This window comes from Desmodus rotundus, chromosome 1 (assembly GCF_022682495.2).
Source record: "Desmodus rotundus isolate HL8 chromosome 1, HLdesRot8A.1, whole genome shotgun sequence".
Lineage (NCBI taxonomy): Eukaryota > Metazoa > Chordata > Mammalia > Chiroptera > Phyllostomidae > Desmodus > Desmodus rotundus.
In genome coordinates this window covers 128358039-128383880 of record NC_071387.1, presented here as the reverse complement: position 1 = coordinate 128383880, position 25842 = coordinate 128358039, and the positions used below count along the sequence as shown (strand labels likewise).

The following is a 25842-nucleotide window of genomic DNA, read 5'->3' as shown; positions in this document are numbered from 1 at the left end:
AAAGTATAATTTTTTAAAGCAGGACCTAAAGGATTCAGAAGATTATTCTTTCTAAATACCAGCCTGAGTTATAACAACGATCAAAAGCATTACCAAAATACAGGGAATTATCAGAAAGAAAATAGGAACTCAATTCAGAAAACACAATCTCATCCCAATTCAAGACAGTCCAGATAACTCAAAGGCCCAGAGATGACTAAATGATCAAAGAGATGAAGTGGTTTCTACCTGAAGACATACTGAGCTAGTAAAATCTCTTCAGTCTACAAAACAAAGATTAAGGGAAGTGGGCAAGCTCTTAAAGCCCTAAAAGATACAGTAAGGATGAACATAAACTCATCAAATCCTGGGAAATTAAAACATGGAGAGGCAAACTCAGGATCTACAAAACAAAGTTCTGCTCCACTCCCCTGTCCCTTCATTCAACCCACAAGTAGTTTCTGAGCGCCCCTTACGTGCCTGCCGTCTGCAGGGCCGCGGGTGCAGAGGGAACAAGAAAGCCACGGCCCTGCCCTTGTGCCCCTTAAACTCTAGTGAGAGAGGCGGACAGCAAACAACGGTTTTTACAAGTCAATATTTACTCGGCTTCATCAACTCTAAAATTCCAGTAATGGCAAGTCGTATCATTAATTGTAAGTCACCATTCATGGTAAGGTTTCTTCCAGGATCAGAAAGTGTGAATGTAGAAAATATATGAATTTTAGATTGACAACCCAACAGTTGATACAAGTGCGAAATGTGCCATGAGCGAGAAGGGGTGCAGGGACACATGTGTCCAGGATAGCTAAACGAGGGTGTGAGGGATGGCTTCCCTCAGGCAGCGGCCTTGAGTGTGAGTCCTGAAGGGTACACGGGTCAGACAGGGGTGTGGAGAGAGGAGAAGGCAATGCAAGGAGAGGAAACACTGGCAGCTATGCTGTAGAGTCTGTGAGTCGTGCTGAGGTGAGGAGGTGCTCAGAGCTCTGAAGAAGCCGAGAGGAAGCTACTGTGGTCAGAAAAAGAAGGGGAGAGGGGCTGCAGCCGGAGCTGGAAAAGAAGGCAGCACCATCGCCAGTGCCTATGGGAGCAGGGCAGACAACAGAAATAGGGGGTGGGAGGCAAGTCCCTAAAATAGAGCATGTATGTGCAGACACATACAGTCTGCGGCAAATAGAACAGGGCACGGGCAGTTGAATGCTGTTTGGTTCCGATTTTGTAAAACATTATTTGAGCCTTGCAAAATATTTCTAAAGACTGTATGTGGCCCAAAGGCTATCATATTAAAGAACTGGAGATTTATTATGAGAGTAATTGCAAGCCAGAAAAAGAATTTAAGCTAAGGTGTGAGAAGAGTCATGTTTTAAATGTAGCATCATTCTCTATTGTTAAATGAAAAAGCCAGGTGCAAAACAATGCATATAGTACGCTGCTATTTGTATAACACGGGGAGGAGATGCCGTGGGAGCTAGAGAAAGAATGGGAGAATACGCTTGGTGCTTAAATGGTCAAAAAAATATGTCTGAAGGACGTCTAAGAATCTGTCAGCTGACTACCTCTTGGAAGGAGAATTATGTAACTCAGTAGTCCTTTCTGGGCTTTGATCTGTGGAACCAAACTACCTATTAACAAAACAAGTGAGTAAGCTGAAACAACAAAAGTAGCAAATCAATGAAACTGCACTTGGCTGCTCTGATGCTAACGGAGGGAAAATGTGACATTCAGGAGGCTACTGCAGAGGTCCGGGCCGAGCTGTGGCAATGCTGACCAGGCCGGTAGGAGCAGATGTGGGAAAAAAATGCATTTAAGAATATACACCCAGCAGGACTTGATCACTGATGGGGCAGAAGGGTGGGGAAGAGCAAGGTGCCGTGGTTTCTAGAAAAAGCAGCTGGATGAATGGGAGTGAGAGTTACTGAACTGGGGGAGAGGCTGGCGGTGCGAGTGCGCAGAATGGTTTCAGTTTTACACGTTTGAGACGCCTGTAACACATGCAAGTGAAGATGTGTAGACAGATGGATAGGAGTCTGGGGCTCAGTGGAGAGGCCTGGACTGGAAATAGAAGCCTGAGAGCGCCCCTTTTAAGTCAGGGTCCCTAGGAAGCCGACTCTGAAATGGAGATCGGGAGTTTTGTGTGTAGGAGGTTTGCTGGGAAGTGCTCCTGAATCCACACCTGGGGAGTGAGGCGAGAGGATCAGTTGAGAAGGAGATTAATAGGTCTGGGGCTGAGAAGGTCCTCCAGAGCTGCCCTGCTCTGGGGCAAGGGAGCCAGTCCGCAACACCTGCTACACTGACCATCAGTAGACACAGGCTCCAGGGGAAGAGCGCATGAGCAAGTTAAAGAGGCTCTTAAGCTAAAGGTAATTTCTGGAGACAATCTCACCTGAGAGCTGTCAACACCTACACTACCAGGAACTTGGAACCGTGTGCCAAGGTTGAGACCTAGGCAGCACAACGCAGAACCCAGAGGTCAAATCTCTCATGACAGCAGTGTCCCTGTGTCTTTGTCCTTTCTCTCTGCGAACACATTATCAGTGAGTGAGCTTCTGTTGGAGTCCCACACAGACCCAGAGAGACCCCAATGGGTGATTTCTCCTTTGCTTCTTCCAGGATCTTACAGGTTCCTCCACTTCTGGACCAATTTTTATATTAGTTCCCAGGCCCAGGGTTTCCATACCTGGTAGGTAGAACAAAATCAAGCCCACACCATTCCATAGAGAGGGCTGCTTCATAGAGTGTAACATTCTGTTTTCATCGAATGGCTCAAGCAGGACAGTTCCTTCTTGAGGTTAGCATTTTCCTAGTTCTCATTCAGGGACAAAATGTAACTTCCAGTTCCTGGATTCATGTAAGGAGTCCAATCCCAGCATCCCAGTGTACACAGGGGCTTGGAACCCTGACTGCTGCTGACTGCATCGATCCTCAGCTTCACAGCCTCGCCCCAGCTCAGGCTCACTGCTAGGGCATTGCACCTGGCACAGGCACGGGGTGCTGCATTGTAGTTGTGGGCTTATGTGCCTTCTCCTAGGCTGAGTTCCTGGAGGACAGGGCCTGTGTGTCTGTACCTCATCGCAATGCTTCCCATAGAGCCCTGCACGCAGATGTTCTTGTTGGAATGTACATGTAATCCCCTCAATGTTCATGGATATAAGGCTCAAGTAGGGCCTTCTTTACCCCTGGGCTGAGTTTTTCATTACTGAATGGATAGTGCACTACACAGAGGTGCCCCTTTTTACTTTCTGCTCTTTAAAATCAAAAGAAAAAGGCAGGCCTCCCGGAGGCAGAGGTCACTCCCGCTCAGAAACTCCTGCTCGGCCCTCAAGTTTCACATTCTGCTACCTCAGCTTCACAGGCCAAGGCAGAACACGCAGCAGGAAGACTTGTTTGACATTTACTCCCAGGTTTTTTAAAAACATTTCCTCTGAAATGAATATGAATACACCATGGTCTTTACACTCTGCAGGAGCTAATCCCCCACTGAAGCTTTGGGGAGCCTGCTCCTTCTTGGGGATGCAATCTGTTGACAAGGGGAACCCTTTGGCTCTTCTGAAAGGCCCACAGTGGATGGAGTGGCTCTCTCTTTGGAGCTCTATTACAGTGAAAATGATGGCTTTTTAAAAGAAAATAGGAATTCAGGAATTGGTTCCAGAACCCAAATGCCTGTGTGAAACGCTGCCTTCTCTTTGAGGCCAGGCAGCTTCCAGTGGCGTGTCCAGCAGGGCAGAGCGGGCACAGTGTGTGCCCCAAGGCTCTTCGGCCACTGCCAGAGGGGGGCGGTCACTGGAGCCTGAACCCACCGCACACACTCAACAGGAAATGTGTACTTCTGATGTTGCAAGAATCATGGGAAGAAAATGATATTTGTATAAATGAAAGTGTTTAATAAGTAAAATCATTCACTGAGTAAAATATTCACTAAGTAAAATCATGTTTTCCTTTAACATCTTTGGCCAAGTATCAATTTCATCAACAAAGAAAAATCTGGCTAAAACCCCCCAATATTTAATGGCAATAAGATTCTCAATATTTATCCAGCGAGCATTTATTAATTGTTTACTGTGTGCACTGAACTATACAGAGGCTCTGTGGAGGCATTTTGTCAAGTAAATCTTTGATCTCAAGAAGCTTTTTTTTACGGTTCCTAATTTATTTTGTGGCTAGCTCAGTAGGATAAAAATTGTCTTAGAATTGCTAATCCAGTTGAGATGATTTAAATTACTCAAGCCTGTGGAAGGTTTTCTGTTAAATTATCTGTCCATGCCCTTTCACACATTTGTGCTTTTAAACCACACAGAGTATTTTCTCAGTACAAAATAAGGGATCCTCATTATAAGCATCCCCAGGTCTCTCCGTGAATCACACAGAATGAGAATGCATCTCAGAGTTAGAGTCAAAGTCATATATCTATTTCCCCCACACTATCTGATGAAGCTTTCTGCTGGTTTCTTGGGTGGCCAGTCACATGACAGATATATGACTTTGAGACAGGAACTGAAATAAAATTCCCATAATACCCTTAGAGGGGAGGCAGATTGTCACTGTTGAGCATTTTAGTCAGTAACTTAATTCTTTTAAACTTCCCTCCATCCTCAGAACTCTGAACTCAACCCAAAAGGGCTGCTTAGTTTACCTACCGAATCCACAATACTTTAAGATGCTGTGGCTTTGTGAATTTTCTTCCAAGGATTTCAGGTGCTAAATGATATAACATATACCCCAGTAGAGTTCATTCAATACTCTAATCAGCTACACTTTATGTGGGCTGGACTCTACGAGAAGGACTGAAAAGCAAAGCATATGGTGTATCCAAAAAGCACACTTTTTGATGGCATTCTGGCACTGAATTTGAAGACCAGGTGGTACACTCTTAGACATCCACTTTCAGGTGGCTGTGAACAGCACCCAGGAATCCCCCAGCCCAGCCCTACATCCTTGTCACCCTGTAACAATGCCATGAAGCAGAATGCCATAGATGTGTGACTCTGCCCCAAAGATCCGTGTCAACAGTGAGAGCTGCATTCTCTAAGTTGTCATTTCACGGCAGTTTCTCTTTCTGACTCATAACTCAGTAAACAGCCATTGCATCCTTCCAGTCGCTCAGACCAAAGGCGTGGAGATACCTTTGACTCCCTTCTCTGTCACTCAGCATCCAGTGTGTCAGCAAGTGCTGTTGACTTTACTTAGAAAATATACCCAGAATCCAACCACTTCTCACCACCTCTACCACATCTACACTGGTCCAAACTATCATCATCTCTCTCCTGGATTCCTGCAAGAGCCTCTACCTGGGTTCCCTGCTCTACCCTCACCCCTTACTGTCTCTGCTCAGGAGCCAGCGCCATCCTGCTACAACTATAGCCAGATCATGTCACTCTTCTGCTCAAAACTCAACACTAGCCCCCTTGTACCCAGCCCACACAGAGTAAAAGACAGGGTCCTGACAGCGGCCTCCTGGGCCCTATAAGACCCTCCCCGCCCCCATATCTAAGTTAATGTCTTCCCATCTCACTCATTCCCAAACACCTGTGCCAGGCTCTGTGATGCGCTTCCAAAGAGCCAGGAACATTCCTTTCTCAGGACCTCTGCACTTCTAGACAGCCTGCCTGGAACATTCTTCTCCCAAATAACTTTCTCCTCTTTACATCTTATCCCAAAGGTCACACATCTAGTAGCAACTACCCTGATCACTCTCTAAAACTGTGATTCCCAGCTCCTGGCATGCCTTACGTCTTCTCTGTTTTGTTATCTCTGCAACTTACCACCACCTGACAAGCTATTTATTTACTCACGTATTTGTTGATAATCTGTATCCCTCCACAGGAAGGTAAGCTCCATGAAGCAAAAAATTTTTGTCTGTTTTGTTCTCTGCTGTATTTGTAGCACCTAGGAAAACCACTGGCGTGTAGTAGGTGTTCAATATATATCTGAGCAGTGAATAAATGAATGAGCGAATGAATGAGCGAATGAATGGCTTGTTGGACTCTGTGCTATGTACTTCAGAACTCTAGGCTTTGCTATGTTTATTCCCTGATAATCCTCAACACACACACTGTAACGACATCTTCAGAGTTTGTAGCAGCTTTTATTAAAAGACTTCCGGCATCCTTTTGGATGGAGTTCCGTATTTCAGAAGGTGAGCTTATGTCAAGGTTCTATGGACAGACAGGCCCATGTCAGCAGATTGGGGGTGGGGTGCGGGCTGATAGTGTGATGTTTTTCCATCCGTGGACCTAGAGCTAGTTTTAGGGAAGCTGGGGCATGGAGCATTCGGGGAAGAGAGAGCACACTGCCCCATGTCCGCATCTGCCTCTAAAAACTTTCTGATGGAAACTTGGGAAGTCAGAGGAATGTGCAGTATGTCCAAAGATTCATGTTTTGATTTGAGATTGGTTTGGGGTTAGAGTAAAGTAAAAAAGGAAAGTCGATAGTAACAGGTCTTTTGAGGATTCTATTTTTCACGAAGAAAATAAAAGCAATGTGGAAAACAAATACCTGATCATCAGCATTTTGTTCAGTAGTAATATGAACATTTTTTATTGGAGTTTGTGTGTGTGACAGAGAAATTTAAGTAGAGAAGGATAAAGTAACATAAAACCTTTTTTTTTCAAAATAAGGTTTCTTAAATAGATCTGTTCCCTCAGCTTCCTTTTCTGGAGCATAATCCCAAATGGTCAGTTCACAGAGTAGTCAACTTTATGACAAGAAAAAACGGCACCGTTGAAACCAGTGTCTCTCACCGAAGCACATCAGAATTACCTAATTCTCTTCCAAATACTGAAAATCCCCTGAAAATACTCTCCGAAGAACTGATAGAACAAAAGTATAAAGTTTAAGTGAAAACTGCTGCAAGTCTGCGTTTGCCTAGATGTTAGATTATTTTTTAGAAGACACTGGCTGCCCTGGTAAGAGAGACAGATTAAAATTACAGGATTTATTCAGGCTAAGAAATTTAGAGAGACACGAGTTCCTCAGTGACACGTCCACTGTTTTTACTACCGTTTCTCGGGGCAGCGGCTACTTGGGAGGAAGCAGGCCCTGTGGACTGCAGGGGTTGCTCCCAATGAAAGGGCACTGTTTTCTCACCCTCTCACTTCTGCACGTAGTAGGGCTGCAGTGGAAGTGCACGGCCCTTCAGAGCAGAAGTCCTATCTTACACTGCCCTCGCACCCTTGTAAGGTGGCAAGCACAGAACCAGACACACAACAGCCACACAGTAAACACCAGCTGCCTTAACGTTGCCGCTGGTGATTATTTAAAACTCTGATAGAGGTTTTGGCACTGTCAACAGGTGAGGAAGGATTGCCCCGTACAAGTCAAGATACCCTGTGAAAAAGTAAAGGACATACAGGGAAAATAAAATGATGGAACAGACTTGAGCGCATGTGTGTTATATGGCAGAGGGAACGCATTTCAGGAGGTTCAAACAACATGCTTAAAAAAGTGAGCTTTAAAATAGGGCTTTTGAGATATAAATGCAGAGCTAAAATAAATTCTTACAGTTTTCATCCTGGGCAATGCATTGTAAGGGGATCCCAAAGAAAGACGTATAGCTGTCATTGTACCACACCAGAAGCTCGGTGCCCCTGGGAATATCTATACAGGCTCGGTAGAATATATTCGACCTATTCAAAACAAAAGAAAACCCAGCTTAGTAACACGTAGGACTCAAGCGCCCCATCCACATTTTTATTGCCCCCCAAAAGTTCTGCCCAGCTCCGCCTATACAATTTCTGTTTGTAATAAAATCGACACCCACCTTATCGTTCCCAGAAACCCATTACAGCCTGGGACCCAGCAGGATAAAGAGTTCACAGTTTATTTCCACAGTGTCCCTTCCTAGCGTGTCTTGGCTGCAGAGAGAGATATTTGGCCCAGGAGACAGCAGAACGGAAGAGTTCATTAAAAAAAAAAAATCCCACCTCACACTGATGAGAAAATTCTCCCTCTTGGCAAACTGCAGACACTGATGCCTCATCCTTGTATATAAATTAATACTATGGATTTCTCACTTGAAGGAAAAGTATTACGTATCTTCTTGCACCTTGGCATTGGGAATTCTCAAATTTGTAATAAAATTAAACAGCTCTGTGATATAAGAATTGAGAACAATAAAAATCTTCCCCATTGTCTTCCTTCTAAAGTTTGGTACAGGAGAAGGGAAACCCCTCATGTGAACTGGATGGCAATTCGGTTAACTACAAGAGGAACACTTGACTGTGGCTAAAAGATTACACTCTGCGATGACAGAGCGAAAGTACCCAGAAATAAACCTTCTTTCATAACAGCTTTGGTACTGTAAAGAAAAATCTACAGATTAAAAAAAAATGAGACCGCAACTAGTTTTCTCAATGAAGAATGGCTACAAATATTAGCCTCAAGTCCAAGATAAAAGTGTTTAGGGTTGGTGGGCCTTAAATTTCGCCTTTCTGTAAGGAACTGGCTGTAGCAAGGCAATTTGTTCCTCCTACAACACTGCAGACAGGAGGCGAATCCTTCACCACATTTTTCATGGCAGTGAGACATGCACTTGTCAACATATTTTGTCACCACAAAGTGGCTCTTGGCAATAGGATCATAAAGATCAATAAAAAAGTGCAGATTCTCAATATTTTACTTGCAGCTGCAAAAATTTCATTTATCTTGTTATTTTCCTTACTTGCTGCCATTCTGTCTCACGAGGGCACTGCTAGCTAAGCAGAATGTTTTTTCCCAACATTCTATGAATATCTGACAAAAACTCCAGCCAGTCGTCCGGACCCCACTACCCTTCCTCCCTCTGCATCCCTGAGAGCTGCGCATTTTATTAATTCTTTCCACTGCTACATAAAAAAAAAAAATCAAAATTGGAGTCGAGCTATAAATCACTGGCATCTCCTAACTTGAGAAAAATTGAGTCTACTTTGTACTTCACCCTTGTAACATTTCATCTCTCGGTTTGGCTTCCCTTAATATAAACACAGCGCCCGGCAAATGAATGTGCTAAAACCAAATGACACACTTTGCCGCTGAAAGAGCAGAACTGTTTTCAAGCAATGGGTGGTCTTCTGAGGCACGGAGTAGGCCGAAAGGGGGAAAAAAAAAGTGTAAGCGTACACCGTTCCTTACAAGCGGGCAGAGCTTCCAAAACTCGCAGAAATCTCTGCATGTTGAAGCACATCAAAGGGATTTTTCCCTTTTCAGATAATATTTCCTTTGCTGACATGTATTTAGTATTGTGGTTGGATGACTCATAAAGATAGCTTCATGGCGTCCCAACACAGTTGAAGCAGAGCACATGCCAACAAACATTATTGTCAGCCTCAAAATAAAAACAAAACGTTCAGCTAAGGGTCAATCAATCAAGGGCGCTTTGAAGAAAATTCCATTTAGATATTACAAATCATAACAGAATGAATCTAAACCAGCTGACTTTTTGTGAAGAGGACATTCATGTACAATAAAAATTAGGCTGGCTCTTCAGGGTCCAACTTTTCTATTTTCTTACTCTTGGACGTAGTCACTGGTGATGGATGCCAGTTTTTTAAATTGTGTTTTCGTAGTTCATTTTATAAAGATCTGAACTAATCAAAAACAGATCGGCAGAGAGAACTTGAAGTTTAAGCCCCATCATGAAAGGAGAGCTATAAAATTCACTTAATATTGACAGATAGGTAAGGGCTTACTCGTGCCCACCTTCCTCTTAGGGGTTTCTCGTTTGCCCAGATTCAGACTTGGCCTCAAGAGCTCCCTGGGTGCCAGAACCAGCCCAACTGTCTCTTGCTGAATGCACAAGCACAATCTTTACTAATTCTCTAGCTCCAAGTTTCATAAAAAACTTATTGGCGGACACGCGGCTGCAATAAAGGTGAGTACAGGCCTGTACACAGCAGTGTAACCAAACACCGTCGTGCACACGTTCATTTGAACCTTGATTTCATGACATATAACTGCATCGGAAACCAAGGCAGTGAAGCCCCATGCTGCCCAAGTAAGTTCCTCTGGAGCTGGAGACCTTCAGAGAGCAAGCCAGATTTGTGCAGCCTTTAACCTATAAGGGGAATAAAGCTCATTCTCTTTTTTTGTAAGGCTTCGTTTAAAAAAAAAAAAAAAAAAGAGGAAAGGAAAATAAATAGCCACAGGCAGGACTCCAAGTTGCCGAGCACAGGGCCTCCTGCTTTGATGTGTCAATGGTGCCTAATAAAGCTAAACAGTTGCTTCTGATTCTAAAGGGAGCATGGCTGTTTATAACTGAGGTCATATATTTATATGGCACATGTTTTCGAGGGATTTTTGAGAAAAGAAGGCTTAGTGGTAGGGCTTTTCTCCCTATGTGATCTGTTTCTGCCCTCTTGCCTCCACTCCAGCCTTCTTTAGCACTAAATGGAAAAGCTTGACCAACAGGTGCACTGAGCAGATGTGGCCGAGCACCTGCTTCTCAGCCCCCAGAGGCCTCCCTATGGGACTCTGAGAAATGGGGGTGGCTCCACCTTGTCTTTGGGCTTTGCTCCAGCCTCTCAGGAAACCGGAGGCTTCCCCAGGCTCTGGAACCACCTCATCTCCTGAATCATTCTGAATCGTCCAAGGACCAAAGCCCAGTGCGCTGGCACCTTTCTAGGGATCATGAGAGGTTACTCTGGCTCAGATCTTGCTGCGGAGCATAACGGTTTTGGAAAAGTAGCCCTGAGAAGGCTGAGAGTCTTTGGTTTCCCAGGCCTTTGTGCAAAGGAGCTGTTCCTCCTGGGAGAAGGCCTGGATGGCCTGGGCTGAATCTGGGGTGTGCACACTTCTGCCGGGGCACTCGGCCCAAGACAGTGGGCTTGCTGGGCTCATTCTGGTGAGGATGTAGAAATAACTTTACCGTATGCACTGAGGGAAAGAGGCCTTCTACTAGGGTCTTTATTGCTGAATTCTCATGAAATTATGGTTGCAAGAACGAAGGAGATTTCAGAAACCTAGCAAAACAATTTCTGCCAGTCCTTGCAGAGCTCCTGCAAAAATTCCTCAGAACTGTTTCAAAGCTAGCAGAAAGCTGGAATTGGCGCACGCAGGCCCAAGGGCTTCAGCTTCGTAAATGGTAAATTGAGATATACTTTACCTGTACTGAACTACTGTTAGATTCTGTTCTCCGCAGTGCCTTGCACATCGGATATACCTCATCCAGCTTGACTTACTAGGTTCCCCACCATCAATAAAGTGCTGTAGTGTCCCATCTTGGTCATATATCTAGAGAAGAGGTCAGAAGGTCAAGTAGTTAGAATGAATCATCAGCAATCATTTTCCCTGCTTCCCTTGGTGTCTCTATGTGTCGGCTGCAAAAATTTATTGTCCTTAGGTTTTCTAGCGCTCATTGATGCTTGTGGAAACTCAACCAGAATAACAGGAAAATATTTTTTGGTGACGCAAGTCAATCACACTTTTCTTATCAAGCCAATCTTCCCTGTATTAAACATATTTGTGGTATCTCAAGGATGTGAGTGATCATGTTTCCCAAAGAATATTTAACCTACTTTGACAAGCTACTCTTAAGTAATGAGCTGCTGGATAAACAAAGCAAGCTGAAAGGAGAGGCCACGCTGACATGGCTGCATATCCACATTAAAGGCCCCCAGGCTTGAACACGTAACTGTCTGAAGGCATTCGGAGGCCGTAACCGTCTGTTCAACGGGCTGGGCGACACCTGGCAGAAGGCAGTTGGAGAGTTATGGAGCTGTAGAGAACCGGTAAAAGAGACTGTGATTTGGATGAAATAAATGGACTCTCACCTCGCCAAAGATGTAGGACTTCCGCTGTCCGGACCTGAAACTATTAGGAGAGGAGTCATCAAAAAAGACAGACCCTCAAAAAACAAAAGAAAAAAAAATGTTTTCTATGGATTTAAATGGCTTAACTGAGGTTGGTCTGTTAACTACTGCCTTGGGTCATCTCAAACAGATTTTCTTTCAAGCTGGCATTCAAAGAAGTGAAATCTGCTTCAAACCAGGCAATAAGCATGGGACAAAGTGTCATGGAAAACAACTAGCCAGCTGGGCACAAGTGGAGGCTGTGCCAACAGCAGAGGCAATCAGCTCCCACTTCTACAAACCAGGTCAGCCCTGGGCCCCTGGGGGGTGTGGTGCCCAGAGGAGGGGGAGGTCAGGGGTCACACATGTACAGCAATTCTAGGACATTCCCTGTCCAAGGGGCATCCAAGAAGCAAGTGGTACAGTTCTCAGAAGGACCACTGACATTGGACCTTTGCAAATAAAATCAGCATTGGGACCTGACACCTGCTGAGGTGTTTCCGAGAGCATCCTGAGAAATCATGTCTTACTGTTGCTAGTCAGCGTTTCCACTTCTTTATAAACAGTCACGGAGAATAACTCTTACAGAGAGTCTCATTGGTTACATTTGGAACCTAAAGTTAGTGTGGCCATTCACATTAATTTAGCTCAGTATTTCTTCTGCCTGGAGGGCCAAAGGACTTGGCGATGACAATCTCTCTCTCTCTTTCTTTTTTCTTTATCACCATTTACAACAGCTGATTTTTTTTTTGTTTTTTTGCTTTTCTTGAGCTCATTTGTCTCCACCCCAAACCTGTCCACTAACCCACACAAATAAAAGATAGGCATCAATCTAATAAGTACAACTGTTTGGGAAGCTATGGCTGTAGAGCATGCCACAGTGTTCACAGCTGATAATCGATGTAGCCTGAGAAGAATGAATACATTCCTAAATTACATTATATTTCAGGTTAGTGACTTCTTTAAATTCCCAGCGTGGGGATAATGGCAGAGAATGGAAACACTTCACGTGATCGGTACATCTGCTACATGAGCAATCTAATGACAGACTTGGTATTTAGGTTAGATTACACTGCAGTTATTTTATTGTTGTTTTTGTTTTTGTTTTAAGAAGCTGTTTCAAAGATGGAAGGTCTCAACCCTGAGCCTGCGTTGACAGCCCATGCAACAGTGAACAAGGCCACCCGTTCCTTAAATGCCACTGTTTATCTATAATGGAGCCAAAAATGTTGATGGTCCAGCCCTCTGCCCTGTCCTCTCCCCATGTACAAACAAACCTTCCATGAGGACTGCTGGTGAAAAGCATTATGAAGCATTTTGAGAAGTTCAATTCGCCTTTGTGCTTCTAGCCAATGTCACCAACAGCCAGGAAAACTCTAACATTTATATGGAGTGGGTGCTACCTTCAGTGTTAGCTCATTTGAACACCAGACACTAGCCAGTCAGTCTTGCAAATTAGTAGAGTATAAAAAGTGTTTCCTCCTACACTGTTGTTTCAGCAATAATTTCCTTAAACTAAGCATATTGTGCCTACAGGGATCCTGGGATTTTTACCTAACTAATGAAACTGCTCCGTGCCTTAAAGAAAAGTAGATGGCTGTCAGTTTTTTTCCAAATATCACACAATGTAGAACATGGCATGAGGCTGAGTCTCCCTGGCTTCAGCTAATACTGATATTAAACTATTTCATGTGAAGCCGTGATGAAAACCCCTTGCCCATAATGGTGCACCGATCAGAACTGAGGAAACCCATTCAGTCATGACCAATCCCCTTCTTTCCCTCAGGCCCTGGAGCCCAGCTATCACCAAATCCAGTTGAATTCTCCTCCCAAAGTTTTCACGTGCGTCCATCTCTCCTTCTCCAGTTACTTTCCTAGCCCAAATCAGCCTCCTTTCTCACTGGAAGTATTGCAATGGTCTCTTAACTGATCTCCAACAGCTTTTCCAGGCCTCCTCCAACCAATTCTCTAAATGTAGCCAGAGTGATCTTCCAAAACACAATCTGATTACCTCCACATCACCCAACTCTCCCCCAATAGAAAGCTTCATGTGTGCCATGGAATGTCAAGTCATAACAACATATGTACACAGCATGTAGAGAGATCACCGTGCTCGGATGGCCAGGGAGGCCAGACGCGAGTGCCTTTGCATTTGGCGCAAGATAAAGCTGGGCCCTTTCTGTTAAGAGCTCACATTTAAACTCAGTGTTTCTTAAAAGAGAAGTGATGGAACAGCAGGCACTGATAACTATTTCTGTTCATTCCTCTAGTATTAGAAAAGGATGAAACTGGGAAAACACCCAAATGTGAGTGCTAAATAGAAATTAAGGATGACTTCTCAAAAAGGCTCTGGGTAACTGGGGCCCTGTCGTGACTGCCTGTCAGTAGCTCGACTTTGTTTCCATTTAAGAGCTCAGTTTAAAAAAAGCAAGGGGGTCAAACTTCACATGTAACTACGCCATACAAGGACACCGGGCCTGTCTGCATCCACCGACTGTACCAGAAAGGGGCTGATGTTCTGCCTTCTAGGTGAGAGGGAACTACAAGTGGAACTGTTTCAACAGGTTTCAGTCTAGGGTAGCAGCAACAATTTCAAGTTCAGGAAGTTGTCCCTGGAGACTGCTTTTACAATCTATATTTGTGTGGCACTAGAGGTAAATTTTAAGTTAAATTCTAAGAGGTCTAAAAAATTTAAGGAATTTAAGGAGACAAGTCGATGCCAAGAGCAAATGTTATTTTGTTTTCTTTACCTTTCAAAAGATTTAAAATAAGCAGAAAAATATTGAAAATCTTGCACAAAGTGGCTAGACAGTCTCCTCAGAATCTATGAAAATGTTGAAAAGGTGAGAAATTTTATTTAGTCAAATAGTAGGAATAAAGACAAGAGAGTCAAATTTAGGTTAGGGAAAGATTCGTTTGAAAGAACACTTGATAACAGCACAGTTTTCCTGAAAATTGTGGGATTTTGTCCTAAATGAACGTGAAACAACCTAAGTTTTAATATTTGTTCTGTTCTTTCTAAGGAAGCCAAGAAACTGACCCTCTGCAGGTAAACAAACACAAAGGACAGTTGGTGGGAAAAGGGTTAAGTTCTGAGATGGAAAACCCTCAAAACTGTACAGAGTATATTTGGCATGTTTGTGTTAGAAAGCTAGTTCCATCATTGCTGAAAGGGAATAAAAAATGTCACAGTCACAGTGGAGAACAGTTAGGCAATATGAAATAAAGGTGACAATGCATACCCTGTAACTCAACAGTTGTATGTCTAGGAAGTTACTCCAATGAAACTCTGATACACGTGCCTAAGGAAACAAGTTCAAGGGCATTCCTTGTGGCATTGTTCATAATAATTAGAATCATTAGATGAATAAACAAGTCATGGTTTGTTTATTCAATAGAATAGTATAAAGCACTTAAAATGACTGAACTGGTTCTGTTTGTATTAAGATCCAGTTCACATAAATATGAAATATATATGTTGACTGAGAAAATTAGGTTGCAGATTGATGCATAGGATACCATTTGTTAACATTTCAAAACCTATAAAATAACACTCTTAATGGTCTATTTTATAATAGTGTATATTGTGATATACATATAGCAATCTATCTATCTATATACATCGTAAAATCCTGAAAGGCCACAGTGGAAGGATTCCTGGAAACTTCCTCATAGTACTGGCCTTGGGAAAGAAGAGAATGGAAGAAAACGAAGGGAACAGCTCTGGCTGGGGAGCTCAGTTAATTAGAACTGGTTAAAGCATTGTCCTGATACATCAAGGTTGTGGGTTCAATCCCTGGTCAGGGCACATACAAGAATCAACCAATGAATGCATAAATAAGTGGGACAACAAATCAGTGTCTCTTTCTACTCCCCCCTTTCCTCTCTCTCTCAAAAATCAATAAATATGAATTTTTTAAAAAGAGAGAGGGCTTTAACCAGAGTGGCTCAGTGAAAGTTTGCCAGTTTGATTCCAGGTCAGGGCACATGCCTGGGTTGTGGGTTCGGTCCCCAGGCGGGGCGCCTATGACAGGCAACTGATTGATATTTCTCTCCCTCTTCCTCCCTCCCTTCCTCGTCCTCTCTCCAAAAATAAATAAATAAATACATAATTAAATTAAAAAGGGGGGATTAACACTTTATCTGGAATGCTTGATTTTTTTCTAAAAAAATTCTGAAGCAAATATGGCATAGTGTTCACACTTACTTTTTTTGGTAGCCTGTACATTGGCATTTATATATTATACAATACTTGATGCTTTTCTGACTTTTTCCCAAAAGAATCAAAGAGAAAAAAATAAATAAAAAGAAAACCTAGCCATTCTTTCTTTGTAGTTTAGTTTTCGCATGCGTGATTGAAATAATGAAGCTGACCATTTCACCCAAGGTTAGAAACTACACCTGCGTCAGCCTCCTAGGGACAACAGTTGTAATATGTACCACTGCGTTATCGACCACTGATTCTGTTTGCGATTGCTGCTGCTGCTATTTCAAAACCACTGTTTTAGAGCTGTACTTTCTCTTTCATAACAATAGGAGCAGAGACATAAGTAAGGGGAAGAGCTCATTTTTTATGGGATTTTTTACAGTTTTCAACCCAGTAACACTTGTTGGGATGCAACATATGTGATCAAAACAATAATCACAAATTCTGCTTCCTTATAATCCATGCATGTCAATACCTGAAACCACCATGCCAAGGGCAGGTTTTATTGCAATCCTGGATGTTAGGAAGCATCGCTCACTCTCATTATCTTATTTTCCTAGAACAAGAATCTACTTTAAGTGAGAACAGCGTGAGGAAAGATGCACCAGCATCATATGTTATAAACCCTGGCCATGAGTGGCTTGTCTACAGCTTTGTCATTCACGAATGCTGCCAACGTACATTAACAATAATAATAATCAGAGAAATAATGTTCGCCAGAGCCTGACTTGCGCCCGTTTTAACCAAACACAAGCAAACCATATTGGTGGTTCAGAGCAACCTGTTTCCCTAAAGTCGGATTTCAGACTAGTGGCTCTCAGGCTGAATTCAGGCAACTGACCGACATTGTTTTTCCTCCACAGTGCTTTTAAAATTTGAAAATTTTACTTATTTTCTCATTTTTCTTGAAAAAAATCAAACTAGAGGTCCCCATTCTCTAGCACTCATCCACTGAGGCTGAGAAATAGAAGGCGGCCCCTCTAGATCGGCCATGTGCTTTCCTATTGGGTCGGCCAAAAAGTCGATGTGGTTTTTTCCATAAAATAAAAGACACATATTTCATTTTCACCAATAACTTTATTGATTTGGATATTTTAAGTATGTTGGCTATCTCCTGCGTGGCAGAACACTAACTGTTGTCAACTAATGTCTCAATTTGATCGCTATCAACTTCAGCTGGTGTGCCCGGCCACGGAGCATTGTCCAGAGAGAAATCTCTAGCACAAACGTTCACAAACCACTTCTGACATGTTTGATCAGTCACAGCACCTTCTGCATAAACTGCACAAACCTTTTTTGTGTGTGTTTCAGTGGTGTTTTTACCTTTCTTGAAATGACAAAAGTATAATATGCTGAAAATGTTGCATATTTTCTTCCATCTTCAGTATTAAAATGGCTACCCCAAAATTCACCAATTCTGATAAGTTTTTTTTTAAATGCACATTGATATGACAGCTGTCACAAATCAATCTAACAAAAATGTTTCAAATAAAGTTAAAGACAACTAAGTGCTACTACAGCCATCTTATGGAAAAAACCAAATGAACTTTATGGCCAACCCAATAGTTCTCCATAGTTGCTACCACTCCCTATTGTCTTACAGGCTTCTTCACTAATTTACCTACCTGCCTGGCCTCTTTAGGCATCTACGCGTGTAATCCCAACTGTAAAGGAATTACTGCTATTCCTTTACAACATGAGGCTGTTACAGTTGGGGCCACTTTCAAGGAATCCCGTTTGAACGGATAGCCTGGAAACACTGCAAACATTCATCTCTCCTGTGCTGCCCAGAATCGTCATCTGACTGAGAGCCCAGCTTCTGTGCTGTAGTTTTCCAGGGCATGGCGGAGCAGAGAAAAGCATTCATTTCTTTCATTTTTACCAACAGAGGCTTTAAATGATCTTTCTAAGCAAGGATTCCCCTTCAAAGAAATCTTAAATGTAATAGACAGATACTATAAAAACAGATAAAAACTTGTCCCCACCCACTATAACAACCAGATGAAAAGAAAGTTTCATGGTCCACTATAAAAATGGATAAAAAGTCCATCAGGAACACCCCACCAGCTCAACAAGCCTCACCTTGCTCTCCTAGGCGGTTCCTGGGATGTCACCAAGGGCCTGCAGTGAACCAAGGGACCCTGTTTGAAAAACCACAGGCGGTGCACTGCCTGTAGTGGGTAGACCGCCATGAAAAGGTCAGTCACCAATTCGTCTGCTAGAACACGGAGTACCCTAGCCCAGGAATTTAGAGGCTAGGAAAATCAGATTTGGAAGGGACCTCAGGCACCATCTGTTCCAGTCTGATTGGTTTATACAAAAGGAAATGAGGCCTCCAAAAGTTGGTGACTTAGACAACGTAAGATGACTACTAGTCAGTAGCAGAAGGAAGCCTTGTCTCCAGGAATTCTCACACTGCACCCCCCACGGCCCCCATCCCTCCACCTTCCTATGAGAAGTGTGCTGAGGTCTCCCCGGTCTCATTTAATCCTGCAAATACCCAGAAGAGAGTCAATCATCTTAACAACTGAGCAGCTGACATGAGGGAGCACATTTTATGCCCAAACATCTAAAACAGGGCCCAGCCTGTAAGTGGAACTCAAAACACACTGGAGTAAATTGAACTGAATTTTCGCAATAATTCTTCAGCTTCTTAAGAGATCTGAGATTTTATTCAAAGCTTGAGAAGGAACCCCACTAAATGCAATTAAAACTTAATTCTAATCCCTAACAGCTAGGGCTTTTTAAGGAAAATATGACATCCTCCTTGGACCTGACTTCTTTCAATTCTATGACATGCAAGGATGAATTTCATAGGATGATTGAAATGTATTAAACAATTACCACCATAACAGGCTGAGGAGAGAGAAGTCTTTGGGAGTTTCTGATTTAGACCTCAGATCCTGGCACTGTTTCAGTTCCTCGCACAGCACGTGGAGGACCCAGGGATGAACGAACGGCTACAAAGATGGCTTCTTAGATCTCCTCCAGCTTATCTCCACCCAGTGTAAAATACAGAAAATTTGGGTTTCAATAACCAAGTGTATTAGTAATTTGAGAAACTCAAATTAAAAAAACACACTACCTGCCAAGATGGATAAAAATGTTTTACTGTGATATTCCTCTGTGCCAGGAGGTGGAGGTGCAATATTTTGTAGACCGTGGATAGCTAGAGGCTACAGCATTGTTTTGACTATGTAAAGTTAAAACCAGAATACCTCTGTTGCTAAATAAAAGATTTTACTCTTAATAGCGTGGTTGTTAGTGGAGACGTTCTTAAGTATTACCAGTGAAAACATGCAATGGAAATGAATGGAGAGGACCGAGTGCAGAAGTTAAGAGCATGTACATGGGTATCAGCCCCAACACCTGTCAGTTATACCTGTGGCTCCACCTCAGGGGGCCACGTGACTTTGAGCAGTTTTGTAACTTCTTGAGGAAGCTGAGACTGTCTTTGAAAAAAGTGGTGCTAATGATGGGCCCTGTGTCAAAGGACCGATAGGAACATCAAATGAGCTACAGTGTATGTAAAGGACTCAAATGGGGACTGGGCACACAGTAAGAGTCCAAAGAGTATTAGCTGTCCTCTGGGCCAACACTGTAATTGTATGGGGAGTGCCAGCCCAGGCATAATCACTAGCCTGTGCAGGACACTGGCCATGAGATAACACAAGCAGCACACGCAAACTCATCACTGCCAAAGCCAGCAGACCATAAGCTCGGTGAGGGCAGTAATGCTTTCCAAACATTTTTTTAATTTACCCATAGCTTCCTTATACCAGGCTTTGTACATACCAGGAAATCAACTTCTGTTGAGAGAAGGAGAGGGAGAAGGAAAGAGAGAGGAAAAAAACTCGGGATGACATAAGGGAAGTGTAAAAGTAAACCAGTCATTCCAATTTATGTTTTTATTTCCCAGATGGGTCTATCAAAAAATAAATAAAACAAAATATTTAAAATGCTGGATGAATGTGAATACTACCTAGAAAATAATAAAGAAGCATTTCTTCAGTCCTATATTCTCCGTTTCCTAAATTTAATCAGTCATCAGTTTAATTCAGTGTTGTAAAAATGTCATCAGAAAGACACACCCACCGCACCTTGAAAAGAATTCCTGGAGCATATCTGTAACTAACAGGTAGTTATTACAAGTGTTTCAATTAATTATGGCTTGAGGACCCCAACAGACCTCTCCCTGAACATCACCTATCATGTAGGAATGCTTGACCTCTGTGGCCACCGACATTTCCGGCCAGAGGAGGGCCCAACTTACAGTGCCTCATTTCCACGTGAACGATGGACATGCTCAAGGCAGGTGAGCTCTCCACCTCATCCAAAGAGCATGGGTGAGAAGCAGGGGACACTTGTGCATGGCAGCCTGGAGCATCAGGCCGACAGAGATCCCTGTTTGCCAGGGTTTCTGGGCACTGCTGCCCAAGCCAGAGAGGAAGACAGCGCGAACACCACTGGGGTCTCCCAACCTCTTTAAACTTTCCCGTCAAGCTAAGTCAAGGCTTCAGAAGACAGACGCCCAAAACAATGTTTTAACAACGAGTGAATCCGTTTGTCTCCACCCTGACACAAAGAAAGAAGAGCAGGTCATACACATCTGTAAGGATTTTAGTTTATATATTACTTCCACAAGCTTATTTGAGCCTTCTAACTGGCCTCGAAGGTAGGCTGGAACATTGCTCTGTTTTATAGGCAAGAAACTTTAGGCTGCTGAGGTTAAATGCCTTGCCCACAGTTAGGCAGTTGGTGAGTGTGACAAGGATGAAACCCTCCTGAATCACAGGCTGTCTTATTGCTTTTTGCTTCACATCCCATTTGTCCTATCGAAATAGTAGACCTTTTTCTTTAAAAGCATCTGAAATTTTCCAAATGAGAGCCATGAAAATGTTCACGATGATTAATAATGTCATTTATAAAACAAATCCCTATTTTCAGAATAAATGTCAACTCAGTGAGAACTATTTAATCTGTTAGTAAAATTTACACAAAGCAACCACGTAATGGATACAGACAACTCCCCAACACTGCATTAAACCACTCTCCCTCGCTGGCAATGTGCCATAATGACTGGGAACACCAACAACCGGGTGAGGCATATGTTTGTGGGTGAAGAGGCGTATTTTACAATGAAAGCTTCTTCATTAAAGCAAATATTAGCTACTGTGGCCATATTTGTTTGTGTTCAGTTTTTCAACTTTTTTCTCAAGTATATAATACCATAGGTTTTTCTTCTTCATTTCAATCATTTCTTCCTCTTCCCTTCATTAGAATTAACTATTTTTTGTTGTTATTTCTCTTACAAAAACTTTTCCTCTCACTTTGGTTTGCAATATTTTGAAATGTTTGGAATGGCAAGATTCTGAGACGAGGCTTCAAAGGCCAAGTAATAAACGCCCCATAAAATAAATGAGTAATGGTTATATACACCATTGCTGTATTTTCAGTAATGCTGATATAAAGCTATATACTGTACTTTGTCAATTCACATTCATCAAGTCTCAGAAATATTAGAAAATCATTAGAGGTTTATGTTGAGCTTGCAGATAATACTAACATATAAGTCAAGGCTGAAATATGGTAATCAGAAAAACCGTTGAAAAGCGTCAATAAACTGTAAAGCACCCGTGGCGGGGTCTCGGGTGAAGCCTCCGCCAGAGAGCCGGCCGTGTGAAGAAATGGAAATGGGTATTTTGGTCACACTGTGGGCCAGCTGCTACTGTTGTTTGTCAGGCTAGCAGGAGAGACTGGGTAGCTCAGAATCCAGCACAGGGATCCGGGAGCTCCTGAGAGCCTCCCGAGCGTTTGGAGAGTCCCTCGCACTTATCTCCCAGGACGCCAGCGGCCATCAATACGAAGCCTGCCATCCATCAATCCGGAGTCCTCTTCAGACATCCTCTGTCTGTTGATCAGAGGAAGACTTTGGGGAATTAGGCCTCCATTATCAGGATTTTGTCTGTGATCTGAACAAGCCACTGAACCTTTAACTTTTCACTTGGCAGACGCATATATGCTGGAAAAGTCCTGACAGTTCATTCATTTTACTGCGTCCTGGAGCCGGTTGGTGTCTGACTGGTGAGACCCGCCCTCTTTGATGTTGTACTCTTTTGAGAGTGCCCTGCTGTGAAAAAAATTTTATCCATCCAAATTAAAGAGAAATATTTCTGCATCCAGCTGTTAGCTGTGACATGCTTGCCATTTTTCAGGGCACTGGCTCGGTGCCATCCACAGGCTCTGCTGCGAACCTGTCCTCCCTGTCCTCCGCTGCAGCAATAACATCCACAGTGCACGGCCGTCTCCAGGGGCCACACAACATCAACACTAAAAAGGAAAATACTGCTAATCCCGACTGCTTAGAACAGCCTCAGAAATATTTTCATGTGGCCGTTTCTTTTTTTCATTTTTCGTTCTTTTTTTAGTATCTTCATTAATGTGTCTCACAAACTGTAAAATTCTCTGATATAATTTGCCCATTTAAAAATTGCTTCCATTCAGTTTTCCAAAAATCTAGTTTTTAATTAAAGTAGGCAACAAGAAGTCCTGACTTCTATTAAATATGTTTACAAATGAAGTGAATTTGGTGCCTGTGAAAACTTGTTTCATATGGAGAGAAATCTGCGTAAATGAAGAAAAACTCTCATGAAAGCTTGTATAAACATTTAGATCTAAGTAATCAAAAAAGCCTGTGTCTTCTCATATTTATTAAGTGTCATTGGGGGCTTATAAAGATTGCTGCCATGAACTGGGAGTATGATAAACAAAGAGCAGCTCACATCATTACCACGTTTTTCTCCATACACTAAGACGAATGAGCAAAACGCCACAGTTCCCCGCGAGCCTCCCACTTCTGGCCCTTCGCACTCCTCTCTCTCATTTTCACTTCTGCTGAGGGGGAAAGGGATCGGCAGAACTAGATCTCAGCACTTCGTGCCAGACAGTCCTGCCTTGAGAATAATCTCAGACCGACGGGCACAAATGCAGTTACTCAGCACCCTTCCTCACACCAGTAAAGGTGGGTTGTAATACGATAAACAACAAAAACATACTATATGCGAGAAAGAATCAATTTCAGAAAATAAACCATAGGGAAATCTGAGTTAACACACTCCTCCACTTGAAAAAACAAAACGTTTGTTCTCCACCAAACCGAGGAGGAGACCATTATTTTGCTAAAAAAAAAATTCTAGAACTCTTACCAGTGTGAGTTGATGGGGTCTGCACATTATTCATAACAGCACACCATATAGCTCCTCACCAGAGAACTATGAAATAGCACCTTAAGGTTACGGCAGACACTCTGGCACACACTTGCGTTCTCCATGTGGCTCACGCAATACATCTTATGGAGCACTACTTAACCCTTACTGTACTGGAAATTTCTGGTTTATAAATTCTAGTGGCTGTAACAGTATACAGACCTTGGTGAAAACTATTACGGATTTGATACTTCAGCATGGTCGCTAATGAAAAATACGATTTCTAAACGGCTTGAAGCAAAGCCTAGGCGCAAACTGCTCTGTTAAACAACAGTCATATTAAACAGTTACAAGGCAGTCGTAGGGAATATCCCTTAAAAATCAGGCAGGGGCTACTTCTATGGCTGTGCGGACACACACGCCATGCCCTAGAACTCACCCATTTTTTTAAGAACTTTCTGAAGACACAAAATATTTGTCCCAATGAAGTCATGGTTTCCTATGGTTTTACTTTCTTTTCAGAGCAGTCTGCAGCTTTATTTCTTCGCTGAAAGGTGTCACTCTTTAAATTATTATGTTTTCCTAAGTCTACGACATTCTTTTCCTAACCACACCAATAAAGTGTGATTGTCAGACACACTTTATTAGAGGGAAGTGACCATCTGTCCGGGGTACAAAACGTATTTTCAGACCTTAAATAATTTAGGAGACATTCCTTACGTCAAGTCGAGACAGTACTGAGCATGCACGCACTTTCCGATTTGCACCGTCCTGCCCTGGATCACAGGACAATGGCAGAGACACCTACGACCCTCAGATTCGGTGCTCCGAAAGCGAGAGCGTGAGGGTCACAGCTGTCCGACCAGGCCTGGCCCCGAGGGAAAGCCCCGTCAAGTCACTCTCCTCCCAAGATAACTGCTTACAGGGAAAACCTAGTGAGATTCCAAGTTTGTCCTAGAACAAGAGATGTGGGAGAAGGATGGGTTTTGGCTTTTCTGAATCATTTTCCTGAAGGAAGGTCTGCACCGCTGCACAGAGGACTAAACAAGCACACTTGTTTGCCGCAGGTCTCCTCCCCATCAAGACCCAGAAGATAAGAGGGTAGAAGATGAGGGCAGTAATGGTGAGCTTTGAAGGCAGACTGCTGACCTTCTGGCAGCATTCTCTCAACAAACATTTAGTGAGCAGCTAAATGTCAGCCACTAGGCTTAATGCTGGGCATTAAAAACTTAAGACCCAGTCCCTACCCTCAAATAATTCACAGTTCAATAGGAGAGATACACACATAAACAAATCAGAAGACATTTATTCTGACACCACAATCTGTAGACTTTTCCCATCTAAACTTTGGATATTTGATGTCTGGAATGGGTTTACTAAGTGTGGGAAGGGTCGGCTGTGAGGCAGTGTTAAAGAAATGCTGGATTAAAATCTGCCAGTCTATAACCTCAATGAGGGTAAAGATAAAATCTGTCTTGTTTACCATAGTAACCTTTACCATAGTAACCCGAGTAATTAACATAGCTTAGCTTACTGTGGTACAGGGTTCAATAAATGTCTGTGGGTTGGCTGGCTGGCTGGCTGGCTGGATGGGAGGATGGATGGAAGGATGGATGGAAGGATGGATGGATAGGCTGATAAAAGGATGGGCAGCCACAAGGTACAGATGAAAGGATATGATCACTTCCAGGCACCCAAGCACGAAGGGCTGGACCGTGTCTCTCTGTCCTGTGGACAGGGCGACACAGCTAGGGCAGAGCTGAAAATCCAACTGGGAGAATTTCAAGTGATGTGACGTTACCTGAAAAAGTGTGGGGGTTTTTTTTTGGGGGGGGGGGGGGTTTGAAGATTTTATTTATATATTTTTAGAGAAAGGGGAACGGAGGGAAAAACAGAGGGAGAAAAACATCAATGTGTGGTTGCCTCTCACACACCCCCTACTGGGGACCTGGCCTGTAACCCAGGCATGTGTCCTGACTGGAGATTGAACTGGTGACCCTTTGGTTCACAGGCTGGTGTTCAATCCACTGAGTAACACCAGCAAGGGCTGGAAAAGTGTGCTTTGCCTCACTGGCTAAAATGAACACTTCTTTATTATTTCCCAACCCCACCCCCTTAGTTCTTCGGGGGTTTTTTCCAGCTTTATTGAGGTATAATTGACAAATAGAATTACAAGATATTTGAAGGATACATTGTGGTGATTTGATATGCATACATACTATGAAAGGACCATATCCCCACTGTTAATTAATACATCCCTCACCTTCACGTATTTATTTATTTTTTTAGGAGAACATTTAAGTTCCTTTAAAAATGCCCCACAGTTCTCTGCAGAGTTAAAGCTGTTGCAAAGCAGTTGGATGGAGACTTCAGTCGATGGTGAGGCCAGAGACTACTATCAGACAAGCACTTAGCTGCCTCTCTGCTAGTGTTGGTAGCTCCTCCCACCTCAACCCCTCAGAGTGTCCCCTGTGAGCCTTATTGTTACTACCCCTCACAGAGTCTTCCCTAAGGTGACTCTTTTTCTACTCTCGATCATGCTTCGGTCCCTCTCTGCTGGGCCCAATGCTCCCTCTCATCGGGATCCTGGAGCTGAGCCTTACTCCTTGCTGTAAACCCAGATCAAGCTACTACTCCTGAAAAGAATATTTGCATTTTGAGCTTTACATTCAAGTGAGGCTTGAATGGGGACACA

General features: G+C 43.1%; 1 protein-coding gene across 1 annotated transcript in view; it reads right to left on the bottom strand.

The window, feature by feature from the left end:
• The window catches only part of PRDM6 (PR/SET domain 6), a 99088-nt gene that overhangs the window by 22282 nt on the left and 50964 nt on the right, over positions 1-25842 (bottom strand). The window contains exons 4-5 of the mRNA XM_053923449.1: positions 11051-11178; positions 7474-7598 (exon numbers count right to left, since the gene is read on the bottom strand). Coding sequence (XP_053779424.1) covers positions 7474-7598; positions 11051-11178 — 253 coding nt within the window. The remainder of the gene's footprint in view (positions 1-7473; positions 7599-11050; positions 11179-25842) is intronic.